This window comes from Lynx canadensis, chromosome A2 (genome assembly GCF_007474595.2).
Source record: "Lynx canadensis isolate LIC74 chromosome A2, mLynCan4.pri.v2, whole genome shotgun sequence".
NCBI classification, from domain to species: Eukaryota; Metazoa; Chordata; class Mammalia; order Carnivora; family Felidae; genus Lynx; species Lynx canadensis.
Window position 1 is genome coordinate 80082945 of NC_044304.2, and position 25547 is coordinate 80108491.

At 38.2% G+C, this 25547-nt stretch overlaps 2 protein-coding genes across 2 annotated transcripts in view; both read left to right on the plus strand.

Moving 5' to 3' along the window:
* The window catches only part of RELN (reelin), a 532864-nt gene that overhangs the window by 63817 nt on the left and 443500 nt on the right, over nt 1-25547 (plus strand). The window contains 1 exon segment of the mRNA XM_030307797.1: nt 13012-13122. Coding sequence (XP_030163657.1) covers nt 13012-13122 — 111 coding nt within the window.
* LOC115508809 (cytochrome c oxidase subunit 5B, mitochondrial-like) lies at nt 23634-24130 on the plus strand. The gene has a single exon (XM_032592383.1). The coding sequence runs from the start codon at nt 23656-23658 to the stop codon at nt 24043-24045; it is 390 nt and encodes a 129-aa protein (XP_032448274.1). The 5' UTR covers nt 23634-23655; the 3' UTR covers nt 24046-24130.

Genomic DNA, 25547 nt, shown 5'->3' on the forward strand with positions numbered 1-25547 from the left:
TTGGAATATGGAACAAAGATCCTTCTGAAAGGGAACAGGAATACTTATTCAAATGTTATTTTTGTAAACATGCAGGTGATTCACATCATATCACAAGTATCAAGTAGTAGCACTTTCTATTTGCTTAGTGAATGAATGAGTTGAGCAAGATACACACACTATCATTAGATCTGACCATAAAGTGAGAATTTTATATTTGTCTTCTATTAGTTAATTATAAAATTTTATAGTTTAATTGTAAGTATGCCATATGTACAATTTACTCAGTATGTATTTAAATGAATTCTTTGATTTTAGCATAGTTGCTTATAATTAGTTAAGTGTATTTAAATGAACATACAGAGATGCCAAATGAGAATACTATGGAAAAAGGCTTTTAAAAAAATTGTAATATTTTACAGTTACATTCAGTATAACTATGTCAATCAGGATTTCTACCAATTATTAATAAGGTTGATTTACTCAGTTTACAGACACAGAAGATATATAATATATGTGTAATAGGTATAATATATATCTTTATTATAATACATATAATAATATATAACATAGAAATACATGACATACACATGAGTACCAGCAGTGTCACCTTTGGACATGTTCTTGAACAGTTATACAGTTGTTGCAAATATGAAAATATTTTGAAAGTTTGTAATGATATATTATCAAACCAAACAAAGTTACAAACAAAGCATATATTTCTGTTTTGAACAACTATTAGGAGTCATCCTGAGGTTTGTTACATGAATTCAAATTTTCCTTGGTTACCTGCGGTCAAAACCACGTTTTGTAGGAAATGGGGGGCACTTCATGTTAAAAAGAAAAAAAATTCAAGGGGGTAATAAAACAAAACTATTATAGGCCTTTTTGATGGTGTAAAGTCTTTAAACACCTGATTATATTGAAAAAAATGACACGTGTTTTTTCTGTAGGCAGCTGTGTATTTTATTGTAACATGTTTACCTGAATATGTGCTTTTGAGAACCTACTAGGTGTGTTTTTCTCATTCTAGAAGAGCTGAATTAACATCCTTGTGCCAAAGAAAAAATTCTTAGGATTCCTTTGAGAAGGTTAGGAGTAATAAATCTCCTAAAATGCTTTCTTTTAAAGCTAATCTTTGCTTAAATTGCAAAAAGTTGTGATGTTATAGACAAGGTAGTCTTTTCTTTAAAAAAGAAAGAACAAAGGGATAAAAATTGCTGAAAACCTGAACACCACATTCATTCACAATACTTTAATAATTTATCAAGTGCAGGGCCAACAATATGAAATTTTCATGTATGAGTATCATTCAGCCTCATATGAAGGTAACATGAAAAATAAGGTCAGAAATAAGTCACAACTACCAGTAACTCTTGGCTACAGTTCTCTAAATTACAATAAAGTGTAATTTATAAAGAAAAAGAAATGTTTTTGGTTCTAGGAACTAAACAATTTTATCATTATTTGTAGGAATTTTTCAAAAATTCAGAATTATGAAAGTCAAAAGGGGATGATCAAAACGTCATTACTGTAACTCCAATTGGTACTAGAGGTAGAGTGGAACCTTGTAAAATTATATTTTTCTTCATATTTAAGATGACTAGTTAAGGAATTTATGTTTAGCGTAAGTTGGACAATCTTAAGGAGGTTTCAAAAACGTTCAGGATCTCATCTCAGGTGCTAATTCTGACATTAAGTCTCCAAGGCTCAGGATAGGATTTCACCTGAATAAGATATATAAGATTTTACCCCAAAGGCTAGTGCATTCAGAAATGCTGAGTGTGTGCATGTGTGCATCTGTGTGTGCATGTGTGTATGTGCCAGAGAAAGAGAGAGAGACAGACAGACAGACCTAGGGAATAAAGAAGAGAAAGGCAGTATGGAGGGATGGAGAAACAGAAGATTTACACCACATTCACCAAACACTGTCTTTTAACCTTACTTCCAAGGGGCTTGGTTTTAAAATGATAAATTCACAAACACATTTGCCTGCACCCTAAGATGAATTTAAAGGAGGGGAAAACCTCAGTTGCTCTCCTTTTTTAACTGTTTCTGCCAGAAGAGAAGACTTCAGGACTATGTATGGCTCATCTAAATCTCTGAATAAATGTATCATAACAGGCTTCCACAGAGTTGCTGGATCCCTCTTCCAGCCAGGAAAGACCAGTTTTACAGACCCTAGAAAATGCTTTAGTACATCATTAAATTTTGCATATACTCAGTCTCCTGTAGCTGTCACAATTCCCAGATCAGGCACTGGTTTTTCTCTCCTTTCAGGTGGAGACAAGGGTGGGAGAGTGTTTGCCAGGCCGTTCTCCCCCTGCTTTCAGAGGTGGGCTGATCCAGGGCTCTTTGACCTTATTATTTTGATCATCAGCCTTCTCCTCCATCACACTGCATTTAGTCCTCCCTGGAGGCCATTCTTTCTGCCTCCTTTGTCCCCCAAGGAACAGTACAAATCCATATAAAATGAAAAAGGGGAGTAATAATACCAATAATAAAGGGCTGTGATAATGACCAGTGCAGCAAACATCACGTTAAAGTGCACTCTGCAGAGCCGCCTGCCAGGCGTGCTCCCAGGAAACCATACCCATGTCCCCGGGACTTGCCTTCCAAGAGGAAAGCAAGCCCCTGCCATCCTCTCAGGACCTCCTGGAGATGGAGTCCAATCCATCCAGCTTGAGGAATATGGCTTCCCTTTCTTAGAGCCACCTTTCACGTGCCACTTAAGGCACAGTGTTGTGGGTAGTTGTTACAATAAATAGGGCAAGTGTGACTTCTCTCTACCCTTCACAAAAAGCTGACTGAAGTCCATTTGTTTCTGGTCTGATTTTTTAAGATCTTTGGATTTAGTTCACTACTGTTCATTCGTGTCTTTCCCTCACAGAATCTTGACCTCCAGTCATTTCTTTTAAATATTTACTGGGATAAAATTTTTTTCTCAGCTGTTGTTGGTTTGGGGGTTGTTATTTTTGAAATGCCTGGCTGAATATTTGAAAGGTACATAAAATCATGTCATAATGGAATTAATGTATGTAATGAGAAGTAGTTCAGGAATCGTGTTCTTATAGAGGTTTTGAATTAAATTATAATGTATTTTTAGATGGTCTCTATTTGGTACCTGGAGCTAAGGGCACTTTAACTAAAGAAGAACCAGTACTTGAACACTCTATGTTGATGAAATTTTGCAGCAAATAAACTCAGTTTATTTCATTTTTAGAGTAATACGTTTGTTCCGCAGGCTATTTAATCTGTTCTGTATTCAAAAGGCAAACAAGGCAATTTTTTAAAATATTCACAATATTAGTTCTGCTGGTGTTTTTCATTTTCAAAATATATAAAGATAAGAAATAGAAAGTCTGTACTCGGTGCACTATCACTAATACTTAATTTCAACATTTTTGCAATTTGCTGTCTTATGTTTGTCATCTTGAAAAAGATGGTAACATCATTTCATATATTATATAATATGTTTCTTTTCTGCACGTATTAAAGGTCTTTTATATAAAGTAGTAATGGAATATGCCGTAAGTGATCAAAATTTAATGACCCATAGAGCATTTGTAGGCCAGAAGCTTTAGGATGAAATGCAACAGCATTAAATGTCGAAATTTATTTTCTTCCAGACTTTCATCTTACAGTGATTTTCTGCAAGAATGGTATTAGGGTCTTGTTGGGAACAGTTAATAGAAGCTCTAATAGATAATAACTGACTCTGTAATTAGTCATTTCAAGACAGAGTTACTCTCTGAGCCACTGATAAGAATTGAATTGTGTCGCTACATCATGTTTTCATTTTGCTGTCACAGCCCAGCAATCCATATTCATAGACTCCTGGAGCTGAGCTCATTGCCAATTTAACACAGATGTGGGAGCGATATGTACAACCTCCTCAGCCCTTTGATCCCTTCTTATTTCTTATTTGAGGAAATTGCAGAGTAACTTCAGAGTGAGGATAAGGCATAAGGTGTCTTAGTGACAAAATTATTGGAAGATTAATTTGGTATGTACATAAAATATGTGTGTATGCGTATTCACACACGAAGTACACGTGTGCAAAAGAAAGAAACCCTATTATGGCTAAATGTAAAACCCAGCCAAATTTCCCCAAACATATCTGATTTTTGAGTATTGTAATAAAATGCTGCATTGATTTTGAGTTTTTGTGTCCTTTCAGGAGAAACCTTCACTCTTCATATATGTCTGTTAATAACACTGGCTCTTTTTTCTCTGTAGAAAAGACGTTAGATACCACAATTTTAATAACATCAGCTATGCTATATTCTCCGTTATGTTTTCTTTTTTTAATGTTATTTTACATCATAACAAGTGTTTTTGTAGGGTTGAACTCAGTAAATGTTGATTGAGTTTCTCCTCCGAGCTGAGCTCTATGGAAGGTGGAGAGTAATCAGATGCTCAGTCTCTGAGAGCCACGGGGTCACTGAGAGGGGAGAGGTGGCTTCCCCAGGATATCAGAAGAGACTTCATGAGAGAGATGACATTTGGGCCTGTGTCTGAAGAATGGAGAAGATTTTAACCAAAAGAAACAGGGAAAGTCATTCTAGGTGAGGACTCCCCATAAAGAAAGGCCAGGAGACGGGAAAGTAATGAACATGTTGTAGTTTAACTGGATCAAGGGGTGTTTTCAGCTGAAATAGGGAAATTCGACTGGATAGAAAGGTTATGGCCAAACCTGAAGGTCTTTGAAACCACACTGAAGACAGGATTTTAATCTATGAATGTTACAAAGCCAAACATGTTTGTTGAACAAGGGAATGATGTGTCTTATCAGACACATTTGCTTTCTGATTATCGGTAATCATATACATGCTTTATTTCTCCTCTAAAATGCACTGGGAAGTTCAGAATTCTACTTGCAATCCATAATGTTGATGTTGTTTTTTTCCTCGATTATTAAAGTAGCTAATTCTCTGTACATCTTAATGCAAAAATAGAAAAGTTGACTGTAAGGAAATAAAGTCTCCTGGGGAGAGATTTTATAAATTTATCATAAAAATTTGCAAAACCATGAAAAGAAGTAGATAATATGGCAGACTGACATGTTTAAGTAAGTGCTTACCTATTTAAAAGTCATTAAATTATTGTTTGAAGATTTTATATAAACCTTTGGTGTGTAAAATGGATCACTGGTGGGTCCTGTCTCATGGTGGCATTATGTTTTAATTTTTATAAACTAACTAGAATTGATAGGATGTCAGATAGAGTTTATAAACATTTTACTAATAAGGACCTAGTTCTAAATATCTTTTTTTGCTTTCCTAGTTAATAAAATCCAAATTATAGTTCTAACAGTTCTTGACTCATAGAAGGTTTATATATATAAAGTATACACACACACACACACACACACACACATATAGCAATATACACATATTTTCATATATATTGTTTAGTTCTTAAAGTCTGAATGTATTATGTACTTTTTAGTTCATTTTATTGTTCCAGTTTGCTCATCTTAAGTACATTTGTAATAAGTGTATTTATAATAAACTTCTTCCTTTCCCTCAACTTTTTAATATGATTTTTTTCTGAAACAAATTAAAAAAATTTTTTTTAATGTTTTATTTATTTTTGAGAGAGACAGAGCACGAGTGGGGAAGGGGCAGAGAGAAGGAGACACAGAATCCAAAGCAGCCTGTGGGGTCTGAGCTGTCATCACAGAGCCTGATGTGGGGCTCAAACCCATGAGCTATGAGACCATGACCTGAGCTGAAGTCAGACGCTCAACCAACCGAGCCACCCAGGCACCCCTGAAACAAAATTTAATAGACTAGCACAGCGCACACCTGTATATCTACCATCTAGGTTCAGTAATTTTTCATATTATAAATTTAAAGTGAATTGATATTTGCTAAATATTTGTTTCCTATCTTACTATTAGTTAAAGCATATGGCTCATAATCTTGGAAAGAGAGTGAAGGATTCTTTTATTAACTGGGCTAGTTAGATATCAGTTAGATATAGGTAGTCGTAAGAGTTGTTTATCTTAAAGGTAGTTCAAATCTAAAAACTTTGTGCAATTCTCCCCTATCCTAGTGTGGCCAAATTTATATATTTTAACTAAAAATTCTACTTATGCAAAGGTAGCTTCATAAAATATTTTTATAGGAAACATTTTTAGGGGCACCTGGGTGTCTCAGTCAGGTCATCTCATGATCTCACAGTTAATGAGTTGGAGCCCCATGTCATGTCTGTCTCTGTGTTGACAGTATTGAGCCTGCTTGGTATTCTGCCTCTCCCTCTCTCTGCCTCTTCCCCGCTTGAACTCTCTCTCTCTCTCTCTCTCAAAATAAATAAATTTAAAAATAAATAAAATGTTAGAGGAAACATTAAAAATTTTTTTTAAGTTTATTTACTTTGAGTAAGAGACAGAGAGTGAGCAGGGGAGGGGCAGAGAGAAAGGGAGAGAGAGAATCCCAAGCAGGCTCTGCGCTGTTACCTCAAAGCCTGATGTGGGGCTTGAACTCACAAACCATTAAATCATGACCTGAGCTAAAACCAAGTGTCAGACGCTTAACCAACTGAGCCACCCAGGCGCCCCTGGAGGAAACCTTTTTAAATGATAGTAGCTTTGCAACATTTTAAATTATGCAGTTTGGGACAAAACATTCTGAATCAGAATGTTAGAAACTTACAAAAATATGACAGCTGTAAATTTTCCTTCTAGTTCATAAACATATTAACATAATTTTACATTTAGAAATGTGTTTCAGTTTTTTCTATTGTGAGCCGTATTTGTACTGTGTACTGTGTTTACTATAGTAAACTTAAAAAAATTTATCATAGGGGTACGTGGGTGGCTCAGTCGGTTAAGCGTCCAACTTCAGCTCAGGTCATGATCTTATAGTTCGTGAGTTCCAGCCCTGTGTCAGGCTCTGTGCTGACAGCTCAGAGCCTGGAGCCTGCTTCAGATTCTGTGCCTCCCTCTCTCTCTGCCTCTCCCCCTGCTCATGCTCTCTCTCTCTCTCAAAAATAAATAAACATTGGGGCGCCTGGGTGGCGCAGTCGGTTAAGCGTCCGACTTCAGCCAGGTCACGATCTCACGGTCCGTGAGTTCGAGCCCCGCGTCGGGCTCTGGGCTGACGGCTCAGAGCCTGGAGCCTGTTTCCGATTCTGTGTCTCCCTCTCTCTCTGCCCCTCCCCCGTTCATGCTCTGTCTCTCTCTGTCCCAAAAATAAATAAACGTTGAAAAAAAAAATTAAAAAAAAATAAATAAACATTAAAAAGATTTTATCATAGATCACTCTTCTGCTTTCAGAAAGATTATTTCAGTTGCCTAGATGGCAGCAGTTTGTGGACATAACTGATGAGCTAAGACTTGAGAAGGTCAGATAGTGCTTGAAGGGTGAGTCCCAGTGGAATTAGAGAAATGAAATCAAGTCTGGGCACTAGGACAGGTAAGAACTAGTGCACATTGTTGGTCAGATAAAGCTTGATAGGAAGGAATCAGAAAGATACCAGAGGGTAAGGTGAGGGAAGAGGCCCCAGATGAAAACAAATTGTCAGTGACTGATGATGTGAAATTACCCAGGTAAGGACAGCTGGCCAGAGCAGCCTCGATGCCTGGAACAATTATTTGTTTCTGTAAGGTTTTCGTTTGTTTGTTTGGGAAACTCCGACAGACTCACCAGAGGCTGCAAGTAGAGATAAGTGGAAGCATTTGATGAAAAGGAAAGGGAAGGACAGAGAGATGTGTATTCCTGCCAAAGTTTCCAAGTTGGAGTGCCTTGGTATAAAGTTTTCAGCGTCTCGCTCAGATTGTTCATATGTTTACTGATGGTGCTCTAATCGGTAAAAACATGCAGGCTGCAGACATCCTGAAGTTTCCTGCAAGCTATCGGAGAATCCAAACTGTGTCACATTTTCTTTTAAATGCAGAAATTGGGCCCATTGTCTTCTTGAGTAAAAGGGAACCTAGTGATCAGAACTGTGTCTTATAGGCTGTATAAGTCTGGGCAACATTTCCTTTTTCTTAAAAAAAGAGACTGATTACCAGTTTACATATGGATCATGCATTACACATGTTTAAAGAAGGAGAAGGAATGCTTGTCCAGACAGTAGCAGCTTTCCAAATGCAAATATCATTTTTTCCCTTCAAAATAACTTTAAACTCCCAACTCTAGCAAATAGAGAAATAGATCAGTTAGTTTAAAAAGAAATTTTTTTTAACATTTATTTATTTTTGAGACAGAGACAGAGCATGAAAGGGGGAGGGCCAGAGAGAGAGGGAGACACAGAATCTGAAACAGGCTCCAGGCTCCGAGCTGTCAGCACAGAGCCCGACGTGGGGCTCGAACTCACAAGCTGGGAGATCATGACCTGAGCCGAAGTCGGATGTCTAACCGACTGAGCCACCCAGGCACCCCTATATTCAGTTAGTTTTTAATAGGGAGCTTTTTCTTTAGATGATTTGTGTAAACATATAGCCTGTCAGAATGTATGTGTACTTAAGTTGATCTGCCTTTTTTAAATTTTTTTTTTTCAACGTTTATTTATTTTTGGGACAGAGAGAGACAGAGCATGAACGGGGGAGGGGCAGAGAGAGAGGGAGACACAGAATCAGAAACAGGCTCCAGGCTCCGAGCCGTCAGCCCAGAGTCTGACGCGGGGCTCGAACTCGCGGACCGCGACATCGTGACCTGGCTGAAGTCGGACGCTTAACCGACTGCGCCACCCAGGCGCCCCGATCTGCCTTTTTTAAAAAAACAAATGTCTTCGATTGGTCTGTTGGTCCCTGCATTGATCATTTTGCACTCTGGAAGGTATTTTCAATATATAAATAGTCAAATTTTCTTTTTTTTCCCATGTGACTTTTCCGAGTGGGATTCATTTGACATATAAAGTCTAGGATTCACAACATACTTTTCCTTTGGGAATAAGTTGGAGATAAGACAACTTTGCACCACTTTTGTATGAATGAGTTATTCATTAATACATATAATATTATTATCACATATAATAAATATTCCAACAAATATGACACCTTAACGTGTCAGAAATTATTCCAGATGCTTGAGATGTACTACTGAACAAAACACTTGAGGTATCTGCCCTGATGGAATTCACATTCTGCAGGATGAGACCTACAATAAACATAATAAACAAAGACAATTGTGAGTCAGTGTATCAGTAGAATGTGCCAGAAGGTGATAAGTACCTGATACTCTGAAGGAAGAGAGTCCTAGGCAGAGGAAGGCAGTGGTACAAAGGCTTGACATGTCTGAGCAACAACAAGGAGGCTGGTGTACCTGGAATGGGGTGAGCTAGGAGGAAAGCAGAAGGAGGTGAGGACAGAGAAGGACTAGGGGCAGGTCACACAGGATTTTGTAGGCCGCTGTGAAGACTTTGACATTGACTTAGCTAGAAAGTTGTAAGCAGAGGAATGACATGAATCCAGTGTATGATGGACTAATGTAGAGGATGGGAGATGGTGATTCCAAAGTTGGCTCAGCAGGAAGGATGGTGCTGCCATCAACTGAGTTCATGAAGGCTATAGGAGAAGCAGGTTTGAGGGATGGGGTGGGCATTCAGTTTTGGTTAAGTTGAGGTTGAGACCTCTCTTGAACATCCAAGTGGGGATGTTGAGCAGCAAGTTTATGTATACCTGCAGTATATATGAAGAGGTATGTAGAGATCTGGACAGGAGATAGAAATTTGGGAGTGGTCAGTTTATGGATGGTATTTAAAGCCAAGAGACTCTAAGAGTAAGAAATGTTTTTCTCAGTAATTCCACTTTGATTTCTAAGATGCTCCGTGTTTAGAAATGATAGGTCCATCTAGCCATGAGGTTTCCAAGCAATAGGTATTCATGTCACTACTACTAGGAATAGAACCAAGCAGAGAGAAAAGCTTGCCTCATCTGACATAGCAAATTATTATTGGTAATTAAATATCAATCCTTTTATTCCTGGGATGTTTTCACTAGACCTTGCTGTGTCAGCACCAGGAATCTATGTAAAGAAGAGAATTGATCTGAAGCAGGTATTATGGTGTGTGGAGGAGTTAAGATCAGAATTTGCATCATCCTCTAGGGCTGGGGAGGCACTTGGTGGCAGATGAGAGCTGAGACCTGGCAAGGGATTAGCAGCCTACGTGGACATCTAAGGGGCACAGCAGACCTTGGTTGTGCTCAGTACCCAAATGTGTCACAGGCCGTGCAGGCAGCTTCCTAAGTGCACATGTCTAATATATTGAATCATCACTAGATACGTGTAGGCTATCAACAAGTTGAATTTATCAATTGTCATAATAGACATAGCAGGGCTTTTGTTTTGCTGGGGGGTATGTAGTTTGAGACCAGAACTGAGTAGCTGGGGGTAGTAGAGGAAAGACCCAAGAGCTGTCACATATGGTTCTCTTCTTTTTCAGCCCTTTCTCCAAGTGTTTAGCCTCTGTTTTAAATTAAAACTCAGAAGAATATCTTTTAGAAGAGAGGGCAAATTAATAATAAGCTGGGGATGCCACTTATCTTGGGTCCACTGAGCTCACAGCTGAGACTTAGTATGGACCGTGGTTGGAAATGAAATAATGCATGGAGAGGTAGGTGGAGAATCGTAGCAGGCAGGAGGACTCAGATGTGGGCAGTCCAGTGGTTGGCTGTGTCCTCAGCAGATGTGAGGAGGTCTGTATGGGACTCCAGTTCTCTGGAAGGGAAGAACAAGGCAGGGCTTCAGGATGTGAAAGAGGACAGGGAAAATGGAGCTAACTTTTACTGGTGAGTTACTGTGTGCATGGTTGTTTGTTAAAGAGATAGGTACACTGATAGATTGAAGATACATTTCTTTTCATTCTTACAGTGAATTGGGTAGTATTATTCCTTTTGTAAATGAGGCATCCGAGGCTCATTGCAAGGTCACACACTGATCAGAGGTAAAGAGAGAGAGAGAGAGGTGAGATTTGAATTCGAGGTGGCCTCACTCTCTAACCCATAAAACTCTTAGATTTTTTAGAATCTTAGAAGTAAGAACCAGAGTAGAAGCATAAAGGAATGAACAGGAGTCCACAGGGGCTGTATTTGTGCATTAACATGATTGCTGCTGTCTTACTGAACAAAAGGGGAATGGATTGAGAGGAAGTGGATAGAAGCAGGATCCCACAGGTCCACAGTGAGATACTGCAGTTTGGGTCTGATTTGCTGTGAAGGACAGCCTGGGACACTGCAATTGAGTCCATTGGTCAGCACAGTCAATTTAATAGCAAGCCGCTTAATTCTAAACCCTACTGGATAAGGGTGCAGAAGCAGTTTAAGCACTTTTTACCTTAGTCAAGATAACTCACTGAACCAAAGGTAGAGGCACTGGTAGAATCAACTATGGGAATCTGGAATAGGCAAAACAGGAGGCTGATGATTGAGGTGTGATTCTATAAATGAGGAAATTGAGATTCCAAGAGAGGAAGTGGTTTTGTTCAAGAACAGGTGGTAACAGATGAGTACCCAGCACCCAAATCCCATCCCTTACCTAGCCTAGGGCTCCATCCATTATACCATAGAGGTCACCTCCTGGCCCTCCTTGGCCCTCTTCCTCTCTAATAACAGTGATATTGAGTCCCACAGCGTTTACTTTTTTTCAAATACTCCTCATGCATGTGAATAATCTGGGGAATAAGTTATTAAACAAGGGTTCAGCCATGTCATTTTGCTTCTGTGGGATCTGGGGAGGGGGAGATGTACAGGATAGAGAGAAAATAAGAGAGATGCCAGGTAAACAACATCAGACATTTTTAGATGATATCAGATGGTCCTGAACAAGGTTCTTAATTGTTCTGTGCCACAAATTCCTCATGTGTATCCTGGAAATAATAACAGTACCCTTTTTATAGAAATTTTTTGATGATGAAATGAGATAATACACGTTAACTGTTTAACTCAATGCCCAGCTGAATGGTTTACATAGCAGCAGTCAAAATATTGGCTATTATTAAAGGATGTGAAGGTGATTTACTCCAATATCCAATGCCATTTTGGGGGTAGCATGATGTCAGGCTGTTCTGTTGATCTATGAGTCTTGTTTTATGCTTTATAATGTGGTTGTTTCAGACCATTCAGCTCTATTCACTGGATTTCCTGGAGTTTAATTTAAACATTCTCATCAAAGTTAATGTGATTCTGGCCATTCTCCTTACTGCCACCAACCATGATGATAGCCTTGTACTGTGCACGCCAAAATAATATCACCTTTTCCTGGATGCTTCCTACAAATGGCATCATCTTAATCTTGTAAAACCAATGCAGGAGAAAATATTATGTCAAGGAGGAAATTATGATCATTTTTTAGCGTGGTAATAAGCAAGATAAAATTTTAAGAAGCCAACCCTGAGTAGCATCAGGATGCATTTAATTTGACCCTCTTCTTCCCAGGAACATCCTGATTTTCTGGTTATGAAACCATTCAGATTCCTCTTGTAGTCTTTGTTCTAAAACTTAAAATGTGCAGTGGTCTCCCTTTTTTGTTCTCAAAAGGAAAAGAGCTAACTGTCTTCATGCAAATTAGTCTGCTTTTGTTGAAAAACTTCAGGGGATTCATCTATGATATGTAGATGCACAATAAGAAAAACAGTGCATCTTACTGTTCTTTCAGCCAATCTAAGATTGTTTCCCACAGTATGGAATAGTTAAAAAAAATGTTTAATCACAATGCCAAAACTCCAGCAATGCCTTTGACTGCCTTCAGGGGTGGTGGTGGAGGTGGGGGAGACTAGCTATTCAATATATTCTACATTATTTTCAGATGATTTTGCATATAGCTGGGGAACGTGTAAATGAATGCAGAAAGATAGAACTAATGTACTAAATTTAGGACCAGCAATTATAGACATTGGCATTCTGAGCTGCTTTTTGCTCCCCTCAAATTCCTAATACAAAGAAAATACTGACTACCAGTAGTATAAAAATGATTTTTTAATAATGAGTAAAAGTTGTTTTGACAATGTTTAACACTTCAGAAATGTTATCTCATTCTCCTGATTGTATTAATTGAGGTTTCTTTTTTTCCCCTCCCTGTATTTCAGTGACAATTTCAACAAGCACCTTCTTTGATGGCTTGCTGGTGACAGGACTATACACATCTACAAGTGTTCAGGCTTCACAGAGCATTGGAGGTTCCAATGCTTTTGGATTTGGTAAGTGATCCCGACATAAGAAACCAATCATTGTCCATGATTAAACAGTTATAGGTCTTATTTTTTGAAATGCCTTTTTAAAAAGTATTAGACATTTATTATTTCAGAGAAAATAATCTGAAGTTATTTTTGTGTTGTTTGCTTGTAGTTAGGTGAATTGAAATAAGTCCTGTAAAGGTACAGCCGACCATAAGCTTGGTGTGACAATCATTCTGTCCCTCTCCCGTCTGCTGCAACTATTATACTTCGTCTTGGGGGCTCATGTAAATTTCTGTGTTCTGTGTTCTGTGTTCTGTCATGTAAATTTCTGTGTTGCTGGAATTGGAATCCACTCTGATGTTCATGCATTCAATAACGTGGCTTTTAAAAAAAGTTTTATTATTTATTTTTAAATAAACTCTATCCCCAATGTGGGGCTTGAACTCCCAACTCTATGATCAAGAGTTGCATGCTCTACTGACTGGGCCAGCTAGGTGCCCCTCCATAACCTGTTTTTATAAACAGCTCTTAAAATCCTGGATTAGGTGAAAAGTGTCGTGTTAAATTTGGCAAGTAAGCATTGTACAAAGACAGTAATGACTGTTGAAATGATTGAATTCTATGAGTATTCATGAAGGAATGTGTTTTAATATTTAAAATACTTAGATGGAGTCCTTGTCCTTGAGCCAGAGACCTGGCAGGTTACTTACATGAGGAGGCAGAAGGCTACATGAGCATTACTGATCCCAGAGGATTCTCAATTTGGAAATCCCTAGTTTACCCATTATACAATAAACGTGCCAAGCTGGAATTAAGTAGGCCCTTTTCAGCATCAAAAATGCAAATTTAATATATCCATTTATGTAAGACATGAAATCACTGATCTTACTCTGAAATTGGAAAATGGCACAAGACTGCCTACATTGATATGAAAAAGATAGAATTGTGTTATCAGAGGCAGCCATGTGTTCAGCGTTTTATCTTTTCTGGGGTATTTATTAAATAGATAATTTTTACCTACTTTTGATATATGAAAGGACACCTCCTCTGAGCCAAGTCTTAGCAGCAGCTCTGCCCAGGTGATTCATTGATTGATGTCGGAGCAGTGATGTGGATGCCCCATTGTCACCCTGCTGGCCTCATATGAGACTCACAGCCTCAGGGCTTAAAGGAAACTGGAAGTCACTTAATCATCATGTTAAATTATTTGACATTGAGAATTTGCCCTATTCTTAAAAGATCTCCAGATAAGCTTTTACAATGTGTGGGTAACTACTTCTATGTTCTGATCCTCTAGAAAAAAATTCTTGGGTCTAAAAATTCTGCTCATTTGGCCCCATGATATGGGTACATAATATATATGTACATAAAATAAATGATACACTACCTGTTATGTTACAACAGGACTTACAAGTAAGGGTGTCAGATTTAACAAATAAAAATTTACAGGACATTTGGTTAAATTTGAGTTTTAGATAAGTAATTTTTGAGTAAAAGAATACAATATTTGGGATAAGGCATTCGGGGTTCCATCTTAGCCCAATTAAATCAAAACCTCTGGGGGCAGAGTATGGGCATTGATTGTTTTTAAAGGTCCCCAGGAGATTCTGATGTTCATCCAGGGCTGAGAACTGCTGGTACTGAGTCGGTCCAGGGTCTGGTAGCAGCAACAGAGTTCCAGGCCTTTCTTTAGACTCAGTGAGTCAGATATTCTGGGCTTGGGACCCAGTGATCACTTTCTAAGAAGCACTCCCAGTGATTTTGATACACACTAAAGTTTGAGAACCATTGATCTTACATTAATTAAATGGGAGAGACAGACATTAATTAAATGACCACATAAATATGTAATAGCAAATCTTGCTAGGGGCAAGCTTGGAAAAGTGCTGAGTGCTGGGCAAGGGTATGCCAGAGAAACTAGATCCAGTCTGGAGCAAAATGGGCTGTAGTTGGGAGAGGCTTTCCTGAGGAAGTCGTGTTAAGCTGAGATGTAAGCTTAACTTCCTCATCTGTGAAATGGGGTTGGTATGGCACCTGCTTCCTATGATGTTGAGTAGCCTATGTGTAATGGGGTTGGTACGGCACCTGCTTCATGTGATGTTGAGTAGCCCTGAAAATTGAGATTATTTATGTGAAGCTCTTAGCACAGAGGAAACACTCAGTAAAACTAGGTGTTCCAAAATTATAAATCTTGGTGACTGAAGTGGCTGCTTTCTCCAGTCTAAGACGTGTATGTACTTCCTTTCGGGGGCAAAAAAAGCAGTTCTCAAGAGGAATTAATCTGGGGTTTGTAGATCCGGATGATTTGAGAAGAGAGGACTTGGCTGAATGAAATAACTATCACTTGCCAAGGTAGACACATAAAATCCATGTGTCCTATTGCCTCTGATTTTAGTAAAGCAAACAAAAAACTAGCAACGCAATTGTTAGGAGTTATTTGAGGCACCTGGGCTTCAAGACATTTTATTTTATTCAATTTTATTTTATTTTATTTTTTTTATTTATTTAAAGGGCAGAGGTAGATGGGGAGAGAGCACATGCAAGCGGGGAAGGGGTGCAGAGAGAGAGGGAGATAGAATCCCAAGCAGGCTGCACACTGTCAGTACAGAGTCCGATGCAGGGCTCGAACTCATGAACATTGAGATCATGACCTGAGCTGAAATCAAGAGTCAGACAGTTAACGGACTGAGCCATCTAGGCGCCCCAAGACATTTTCTATGATGACTTTGAAAGCTGTAAAAACGCAGTTTCTCTTGAATTAGAATGTTTTTGATTAGATTAAATTATGCTTAGTCTTCCCATTACCATTAACCCAGTATCATTAGGTTAACGGTCTGAAGAGGCTTCTAGACACAAAACCCATGGATGGTAGTTTAACTTCCATAACCAAAGCTCAGGTCTCCCATTAGTCAATTGGCATTTTTATAGGACATGATTTTTATACGGATGGATAGATAAGTTAGATCTTTTTTAAGTTTCTAGTAATATCAAAATAATTTTATCTGGATTTATATGACAATAGCAAGTTACCTTAAAAAGAAAATTTGATTATATAACTCCATATTGTTAAACAGAGTTAATCTTCATAAGCAATGTTTTGAATAGAGAGCAGGAGATAAAACGTCTGCTTAGGTAGATGGTCACTTTCAAAAGCAAAAGAACATTTTTTTTTTTTGGTATTTAAGTTTAACACATTCTTTACAATTTAAGAAAATGAAAAAGATTGAATTTGAGTAGAGTGCAGGTGAGAAAGGAGAGGAAACTCTTACAGAAGGTAAAATGTAAGAGTTGCTGCTTTTTGGTAGGTTAGTAGTTGCGGTAGGATCAGGCTGAAAAAAAATGTGGCATTCTTTGATCTAGAACAAAAGAGTTATTGAATACATAATCTATCATTAGGCTCTGACTTGACTGATGGAATGTTAAGCAAACTTGATTTGTTTGGCAAATGCCCAACATAGTAGGATCCGTGTGTGGTATGTTTAAATAGCTGTATTGAACAAGACAAAGTAGAACATATAGTTGAATCTAAAAAGGTACTTCTGAAAGTTTTTTCCACTTATAGTTAATTTCAATTGTACTAATTACATGAAAGTTATAGCCGCTCTACTTTAAATATAAAATATGTGTGTGACTAGCCAAAATAAGGCTATAATTATTCTTAAGATACTGTTGTATAAATGTAATTCCACTAACATAACTACAGCCTTTTATGCAAAACCAGAATTCTTTAAAATGCATGCCTCACTGACCAAAAATAGACAAATGCCTAATAGCCAGAAATACATTAAAACAATAGCTATGCAAAAGATGACTGTATGCCAGCAATGCATGGTTTGAAATACCTCATTTTGCTTGTCAATATAAGAAAACATGCTGCCCTAGGGAAGAGTGATGTTTAATTATGGGTATCTCTTTGTGCATCCCAGAACAAAAATGCTTCCTCTTGTCTTTGGCATTGAATTCCAGCTCAATCATGTAAATCTTCAAGGCTCTTTGTGGCCGCTCAATGAAGGGCTATTTGAATATCCTTTCATACAAAATTATTCCTTTTCCAGAGGCTGAAATGCTTTTTACTCAATATTTAGTATTCTGGCTTTAAAGCATTTCACTCAATTTTTGATATTCTGGCTCTAAAACCGGAGAACTGGGTTTGCAGGTCTGCTGGCCCCAGTTCAAATTGTTAGATGTTGCATAAATTCAATTTTTGTGCTACATCATTTTTCTCAGCTAATTCGTGAGCCATTTTAACAGTTTTTCATGTAAACTGTTGTAATTTTCTATGTGTTCCTTTTTCTATAAGGAAATGAGCCATTCTAGATACAATTCTAGATATAATCACTGTTAAGTTACAAAATTCTTAAAATGGCAAGATTTGATGAAATCCAAGTTTGGGCAGAAAATATGGTGAACAGATCCATGATTTTTCTTTTTGATTTTTGCTCTTAAGCATTCAATCTTGTCATGCTTTTAATAGAGATTAAGCAACTAACATAAAAATTTAATATTTTCAATATTATTTTTAAACATGGTGTCAGAATTTTTTAACAATGATCTGACTTTTTCTAACTGTGATTTGACACTCTAACTTTAGATGAATAGGGATATATTTACAAAACAAATTATTTAAATGTTTTAAGAAAGATTTACAATTTTTGTAAACCTTATGTTGGTCACTAGTTAACAAAAATGGGTACTTTACCAGTAGATTTTGATTGTATGTTAATGTTTCATTGTCATGATGCATGTTTTTGTTACTACTTTGCTTTATTGTCATTAAAAATAAAAATATAGACTTTAAGCTAATTTTTGGTTATCTTTCACATTAAAACTAAGTAGAACCTTTTACAACTTTACTAATTGTCACCAGGACTCCTACATCCCTGGGCATCAGCTACAGTTCAGTCTTAGGTGTCCTGTCCTTGTGACTTTGAGACACACACGTTATGAATACCACATACACATATTTAGGTCTTGATATTTGTAAAGAAGGGACAACCACTAGCAACTTCATTACATAGGGTCCTGTCTAGTAATGCTATTTATTTGCTAGCCTAAATTAAGCTAAATTATTCCTCATTCTTCTTAAGTTTATTTTGCCTGTCTCTTTACGAAGAAATGCTTTTGTAACATGCTTGAGGAATTTTAAACATATGTAGGGATTTCAAAGGCATGACCTTTTATTAGACATGGTAAATGATCTATAATTAACAAGAAGACTTTAGGTTAATTAAACAAATTGCTCTAGTCAATGGTACCAGGAGCATAGCTGACAAGAGCTGAAGTTGTCATTAATTTTTCTTATTTACTGGGTATTAACCTAAGTTTGGTCTTAATTCATTAATTTGGTCTCAATTCCACTTGCATATGCCAGCATTACCTTCATTAAGAAATAGCATAATATAGGGGCACCTGGGTGGCTCAGACAGTTAAGTTTCAACTTCGGCTCAGGTCATGATCTCGGGGTTTGGGAATTGGAGCCCGGTGACAGGATCTCCGCTATCAGCACAGAGCCTGCTTCAGGTCCTCTATCCCCATCTCTCTCCCCCTCCTCCCCTCACCTCTTTCTCAAAAATAAACATTAAAAAAAAGAAATAGTATAATGTAGTTTGTATTTGACATATGACAATAATCAGGGATTATTTCCCAATAACTAAAAAGAATCACTTACTAGAATAGTGAACATGATGAATAGAAAGCTGTTAAATTAGTCACTCGGCAAATTGCTAAAGTAAATGTTGAGGGGCATGAGATCTGGGCCATGTGGAGGAGTTAGTGGAGAAAGGCAGAAAGGTTAGTGGAGAAAGGCAGCTCAGTGCAGGGGTTCATCACATGACCTCCAGAGCTAGGCTGCTCAGGTTGTACGTCCCCCTGGCACGGCTTCTCGCTAACTTGGGCCACGTTGTTTCTTTCCCTAAGCCTCCGTGTCTGCATTTGTAAAATGGTAACAAAAGTGTCTAGTTCACAAAATTGTTGGGTAGATGAAGTGAATTATCTATTCAAGTGCCTAGTATATGTGCTTAAAAATAGGTATTATTTAAAATCTCAGAAAGAAGTGAGAATTCTTTCTTTAAAATAGCAAACAGAATGAGAAGATAATTCCAGTGGCAGAATATTTGGAAGAGAAAGGCTGACTTTAGTTTGGATGGCAAACAATGCACCCAGTTTCTTACCCATAGAATTTAAAGCTGACACGGATCTTTGGTAGAGCCTGGCTCAGCCCTTGCCCCAATGTTTAGGTAAGGAATCAAGGCTTAGGAAGGGCGAGTAGTGGCTATTACATGAGATGGTGTAAGTGTGACGCGTAAAACCAGTTGTTCTGACATCATATCCAGGTCTCAGATACTTTTTTTTTGAAATATAATTCACATACCATAAACGTTACCATTTTAAGGTATACATTTCAGTGATTTCCAATATGTTCACAAGGTTGAACAACCAACGCCACTATGTAATTTTAGAATGTTTCATTACCTCTGGAAAAAACTCCATCCCCGTTTAGTGGTCACTCACTATTCCTTCCCCCACACTGTCCCTGACAACCATTAATCTGCTTTCTGTCTCTATGCATTTGCCTATTATTTCATGTAAATAGAATCATACAGTATGTGGTCTTTTGTTTCTGGCTTCTTTTACTCAGAATCGTGTTTTCAACATTCATCCATGTTGTAGCAGGTATTGGGGACTTCATTCCTTTGTATGGTTATGTAATATTCCATTGTATGGCTACACCGCATTTTGCTTGGTGGTTGGAATTTTGTCAGTTCCCCGAATCTTCAAAGGAGTTAGGGTGGTGCAAATTGGGATAGGAAAAGTTTAAGGAGGATGTGAAGCGATTATAACAACCAGTGTCCTTTGGTACTTAACAGCAGCTCTGACCTCTGAAGATCAGATTGTTTAGTCTCTTCTCTGGCTTAGACCTGAAAATGATTAAATCTAAGAATCAAGAGGAATTACTCCTCTGCCTTCCTTCCTGCCTTTCAAGGGAAATAGGCCAGTGTGGCATGATTTTGGCCCCACAAAGGGTTAAGCCACAAGTGAGATGCACAAGCCAAGCTGAGTGATCGAATTTATCAGTACAGGAATTTGGAATCAAGACTCATCAATCCCAGTCCAACTCTTCATGAGCTAGATCAAGGCATGTGTAAACATTTGGGAACTCTGGGCACCCATCGTCCACAATGGCTCAGGGGAATATTGTGGAGGCAGAGGAGAAGGAGATACAGACAGAATGCTGCCTGATGTGCTGGAGCTTTCCAGGCTCTTATTTTAGGCTTTCTCCCCATCAGGCTCAGATATTCTTGGGTTTTAAGAAACACTAATAAAAATAGCTAACATTTATCAAACACCTGCTATGTGCCAGGTGTGTTGCAGGTGTTAACTTTTTTGATCCTAACAAAAAGCCTACTAATTATTCTCATTTTGTAGATAAAGAACCTGAGGCACAGAGAAAGGTAGGTAACTTGCCCAAGGTCGTGCATAGGGAGTTGCAAAGCCATAAGTAAAACTCAGCTTTGGGGCACCTGGGTGGCTCAGTTGGTTGAGCGTCTGACTTCTGCTCAGGTCATGATCTCCTGGTTTACAGGTTCGAGCCCGGCATCAGGCTCTGTGCTGACAGCTCAGAGCCTGGGGCCTGCTTTGGATTCTGTGTCTCCCTCTCTCTCTCCCCCTCCTCTGCTCACACTCTGTCTCTCTTTCTCTCTAAAAATAAATAAATAAACATTGGAAAAAAAACCCAAAAAACGAAACTCAGCTTTATAGCCTCTTCTTAAGCTTCCCTTAAAGCCGAAGCCCACTTGAGCTGGTTTCTATTATAACCAAAAGAATCCTGAATAAAAGAAGGCCCTCTGTGTTGTAACCCTGCCTATAACAATCCCAACAATTCCTGCCATTTCTTTACAGTCACATACATTCTCACTGCGCACACACACACACACACACACTACACCAATCATAACCCACACACAGTTCCAAAATCCCAGCTGCTTTAAACTTCATGCCTTTGTTTATAGTGCTTATAATTCCTTCTGGTTCTCTCTGCTGGGTGGACATCCTGCCATCTTTTAGGGCCTTTGTCCTGCCTCACCTCCCCTGTTTAGCCTTTGTGACCCTACTCCCTGACACTCACCTCCATGGAACTCTCTATTCTGCCCTCCGTACTTCAGTCTATTCCCTGACCTCCACCAGAATCTCTAATAATCTGTTGAATTTACTTGTTTAAAACCTTTATACCTCTTTGAGGATAAGAGATGGTCTGGTCATCTTCACTCTCCTGTCATATAACAAGTGCTCAATAAATATTTATTGAATGAATAACCCAGTATAAATTTTGAGGATTCATAGGGTATTTTACTACCAGAGCTGACATCAGTAAATGCATGTACGTGCACAAGTGTCCTGTATGAACAAGAGAGCGGATATTACTGTCTTAAACTTCGAGGATATTTCTGAATCTGTACACGTGCATATAAACCTACACTTCTATACATATATGTAAAACTATGCAAACATACATACATTTTTTCATCATAGGTTCTGGGGACATTTATTATCCTGCCTACCATTTTGTCCATTTTTTTCTCTGGAGGTGGCAGGCACTAATGCCTTTAGATAGGAGAGGTGATTGATTAAGTGTCTTCTTTAGAATCAAGAGATGGAAGGAAGTTCAAGAGAGTGTCCCGTCCACGCTCATGTCTTAGGGCAAGTCAATGTCCTAATGATACATGATAGTTAAGTTCTTATTTTCTCTCTTAGATCTTCCGTGAAGTGATGACTCTATAATTTCTTGGGAATGTATTCACTTGATTACATCAAGTGAGATGATTAAGGAAGGTTGTCTGGTATATATGTGCAACCCTTGCTTCAACTTCAGTGCTTTTCTCATAGAATTTCTTCTGTAATTACAAAAGGTAAATGTGTGTTAAAAAGCCATTAAGTAATTTGTTTTCTTTCCTTTAGGCTGAAAAAAAAAAAAAAAAAAACACCACTCCCTGTAAAGTTCATCCATGTCATAGCTCCTGAAGCAGCTTGTCAGTTTTTCTGGACATTCTACAGATTCAACATTCAGGAATTTAGCCCTGATAAGATATGTGCCCTGAAACCCTTGTAGGTACTTTAAAGATGTATCCCTAAGGAAGAGAAGTTCTTCTAATTCCTTTCTCCTCCTTATTCCTGCTCAAATCCATGTGCTCAGAATCAAAGTAAAATGGTATGTCATAAATAAGACTGTCAGGAAAGTCACATTTTTAGAGCAGATTCTAATGAAAGTTGCCACTGTGCTATGGAAGTTAGGGTTTTTGAGGTTATTTTGTTATAATTTTGTCTGTCAGTGTTGAAAGATTGTGAAGAGACTTTTCTGTCTGGCAAATGGAACCTTATTAAAGAAGATACTTGCCCCCAAAACAGCACTGAACAAACAAGGACAGAGCAGTAGGTTTTTATGTGGGGTACTTTCTGACATGTCAAAGTTTTAAAAATAATTCTGGAAAACAGGTTTATGTAAATGAGGTCTTATCCCTTAGCAGATGAAGACAGAATCAGGAATATTTTGCTCTTTCTGTTTTAAATGATACTTTTAAAAACCACTTAGGAATCATGGGTCTTTACTGATAAGAGATATTGTTTTCTAGAAGAGTGACACTTTCCGTAGTATGCTACACTGTCCATTTTAACAGGAAAAAAGATGGAAGTATATGCTTAAGGGAATAAACTTGGAATTCTGACTCTGATCTAGCAGTTAATTTTGCTTGTAATGTGGTTACTCTTGAAGTTTTCCAGTCCTCCTTTTGGGTATCTAGATAATGATAAAAGAGTTTATGTCCCATGTTCACAGTAATTGATTTATAAATACTCTTGATTCTTTTTTGGCAGTTAAATCTAAGAACAACTTAAAATAATTTTATAATGTAATTTATTCCTAGAAATAATTCTGATAATAATCTTCGAAGTATTAAAAAAAAGTGGTGAAAGTAAATTCTTGGCATCGCCTAGAAAATAGCTGTGGATGCAGCCTATGAACTTGAAAATAGATGAGATGTAGGCGTCCAATAACGGCACTTCACCAAATGCTGGTTCTGTTTCCACTCTTGTCTTCTGTTCTGTAGTTTGTATTCAACCCTCTGATGCTGAGCTTTGCATGTCGCCTAATAGATGTGTAGGCTGCTCTCTGAGGCAAGCACACAACTAAATTACTGTTTTCAGGACTCTGAATGTCTGAATGGAAAGATACTTGCTGGTGTGGGAGTTGCCATTTTGGAAAACAGAATAGCAAAGTTGTTAATATTTTGGTAAAAGTTCAGACTGAGCTTCTCTCCTGCTTTTCCTTCCACATGTTTTCATACATCGGAACCATGTTGTTGCTATTATCTAGTTAATTATGTTATTTCTGGTTCTTCTTCAGAACAGTGCCTCTCCACATGAATTCTGGTAAATTGCAACTTAAAAGTAGAATAAATGGAGCTATCAGAGATCGTGTTCTGGGAAGACGTTTTGTTTATCCTTAACCGTTTTCTTTTTAAAATAATTAGTTATCGAGTGCTGCTGTTTGTAGCGGGCGTGATGGCTTCAAGGTTACTTCGTGGAGTTGGATTGCTGGCCGCGCAGGCCCTCAGGGTCCGTGGTCCCAATGGAGTCGCCGCAGTGCGCTCCATGGCATCTGGAGGCGGTGTTCCTACTGATGATGAGCAGGCAACTGGGCTGGAGAGGGAGGTCATGATGGCTGCTCGGAAGGGACTGGACCCACACAATATGCTAGCCCCAAAAGCAGCTTCAGGCACCAAGGAAGACCCTAATTTAGTGCCATCTGTCACTGACAAGCGAATTGTGGGCTGCATCTGTGAAGAGGACAATAGTGCTGTCATCTGGTTCTGGCTGCACAAAGGCGAGGCCCAGCGATGCCCTAGCTGTGGAACCCATTACAAGCTGGTGCCCCATCAGTTGGCCCACTGAGCCTTTGCACTAACTTACTCAAAATGTGCTATAAAGTTTCTTCTTTCCAATAAAGACTAGCCATTGCATTGGCTCCTTCTCCCATTAAAAAAAAATATTAGTTATTTGCATTATGAGAAGATTCTTTTTTAACTGCACTTTTAGTCTGTGTGATCCAATACCAGTGTTAACACTAATAACAAAAAATGGAGAGAAATCTGTTACTAATAAGGAAGAACTCAGGGTTTGGCCTTCTGTTTCTAGAGAATGGGACAAATGAGCAGCTCTAGAATAATTATGAGGTTGATGAAGTTTATCCTTCAGGTCCTTAGCCTGTCCCCTCCCTTTTCTCTCTTTCTTCTTGTTCCACTTTTAACAAGGAGATGATATCAGACACATCTTAGAATGAATTTTAAAATGTTGCACTGTTAGCACCTTTTCCCACACTGCTTCTCGCGATCATTAGTGTCTTATGGTACGTTAATAGGTCTTACATGGCAAAAGTGTGTTGCAGTATAAAAAAGCTTGGAATATGCTGATTAAACAAAATTACATAGTACTTCTTAGAATCTTCAATATACTTTTCTTTTGAGGGGTGCCTGGGTGGTTCAGTTGGTTAAGTGTCTGACTTTGGCTCAGGTCATGATCTCATAGTTCTTGAGTTTAAGCCGTATTGGGCTCTGTGCCGACAGCTCAGAGCCTGGAGCCTGCTTCGGATTCAGTGTCTCCCTCTCTCTCTGCCCCTCCACTGCTCATTCTCTCTCTCTCTCTCTCTCTTTCTCTCTCTCTTTCTCTTTCTCTCTCTCCCTCTCCCCCTCTCCCTCAAAAATAAATAAACATTAAAAATTTTTTTAAATATAAACTTTTCTTTTGAGATAGACTTCACATAATATAAAACTTACCATTTCAAAGTGGACAGCCCAGTGATTCTGCAAACATCACCACCAACTAATTTGAAGACATTTCCATCACCCCAGAAAGAACCCTATATCTATTAAATTCGATCAGTTCTAAACCCTTTCTTCCCATCCCGTAGCAGCCACTAACCTACTTTCTGTCTCTGTGTATTTGCCTATTCTGGACATTTTATATAAATGAAATCATATAGTATGTGACCTTTAGGACTGGCTTCTTTTACTTGACATGTTTTCAAGGTTCATCCTTACTGAAGCATAGTGAAGAATGCAGTAATTGATTCTTATTTATGGCTGAATAACTGTCCATTGTTTCATGGAATATGAAGTATTCCATATTTCATTTATCCATTCATCTGTTGATAGATATTTGGATTGTTTCCATTTTGGCTATTACGAATGACACTCCCATGAACATTTGTGTAGAAGTTTCTTGTGTGCACATACATTTTATTTATTTATTTATTTATTTAGAGAGCATGAGCAAGGGAGGGCAGGGGGTGGGGGAGAGAGAGAGAGAGAGAGAGAGAGAAAGAAAGAAAGAAAGAATCCCAAGCAGGCTCGGCCACTGAACCAATTGAGCCATCCAGGTGCCCCGCGAGTGGGTGT

What these genes read in the sequence shown, in the direction of transcription:
- LOC115508809 (XM_032592383.1), top strand. Translation starts at nt 23,656, where the DNA reads ATGGCTTCAAGGTTACTTCGTGGAGTTGGATTGCTGGCCGCGCAGGCC.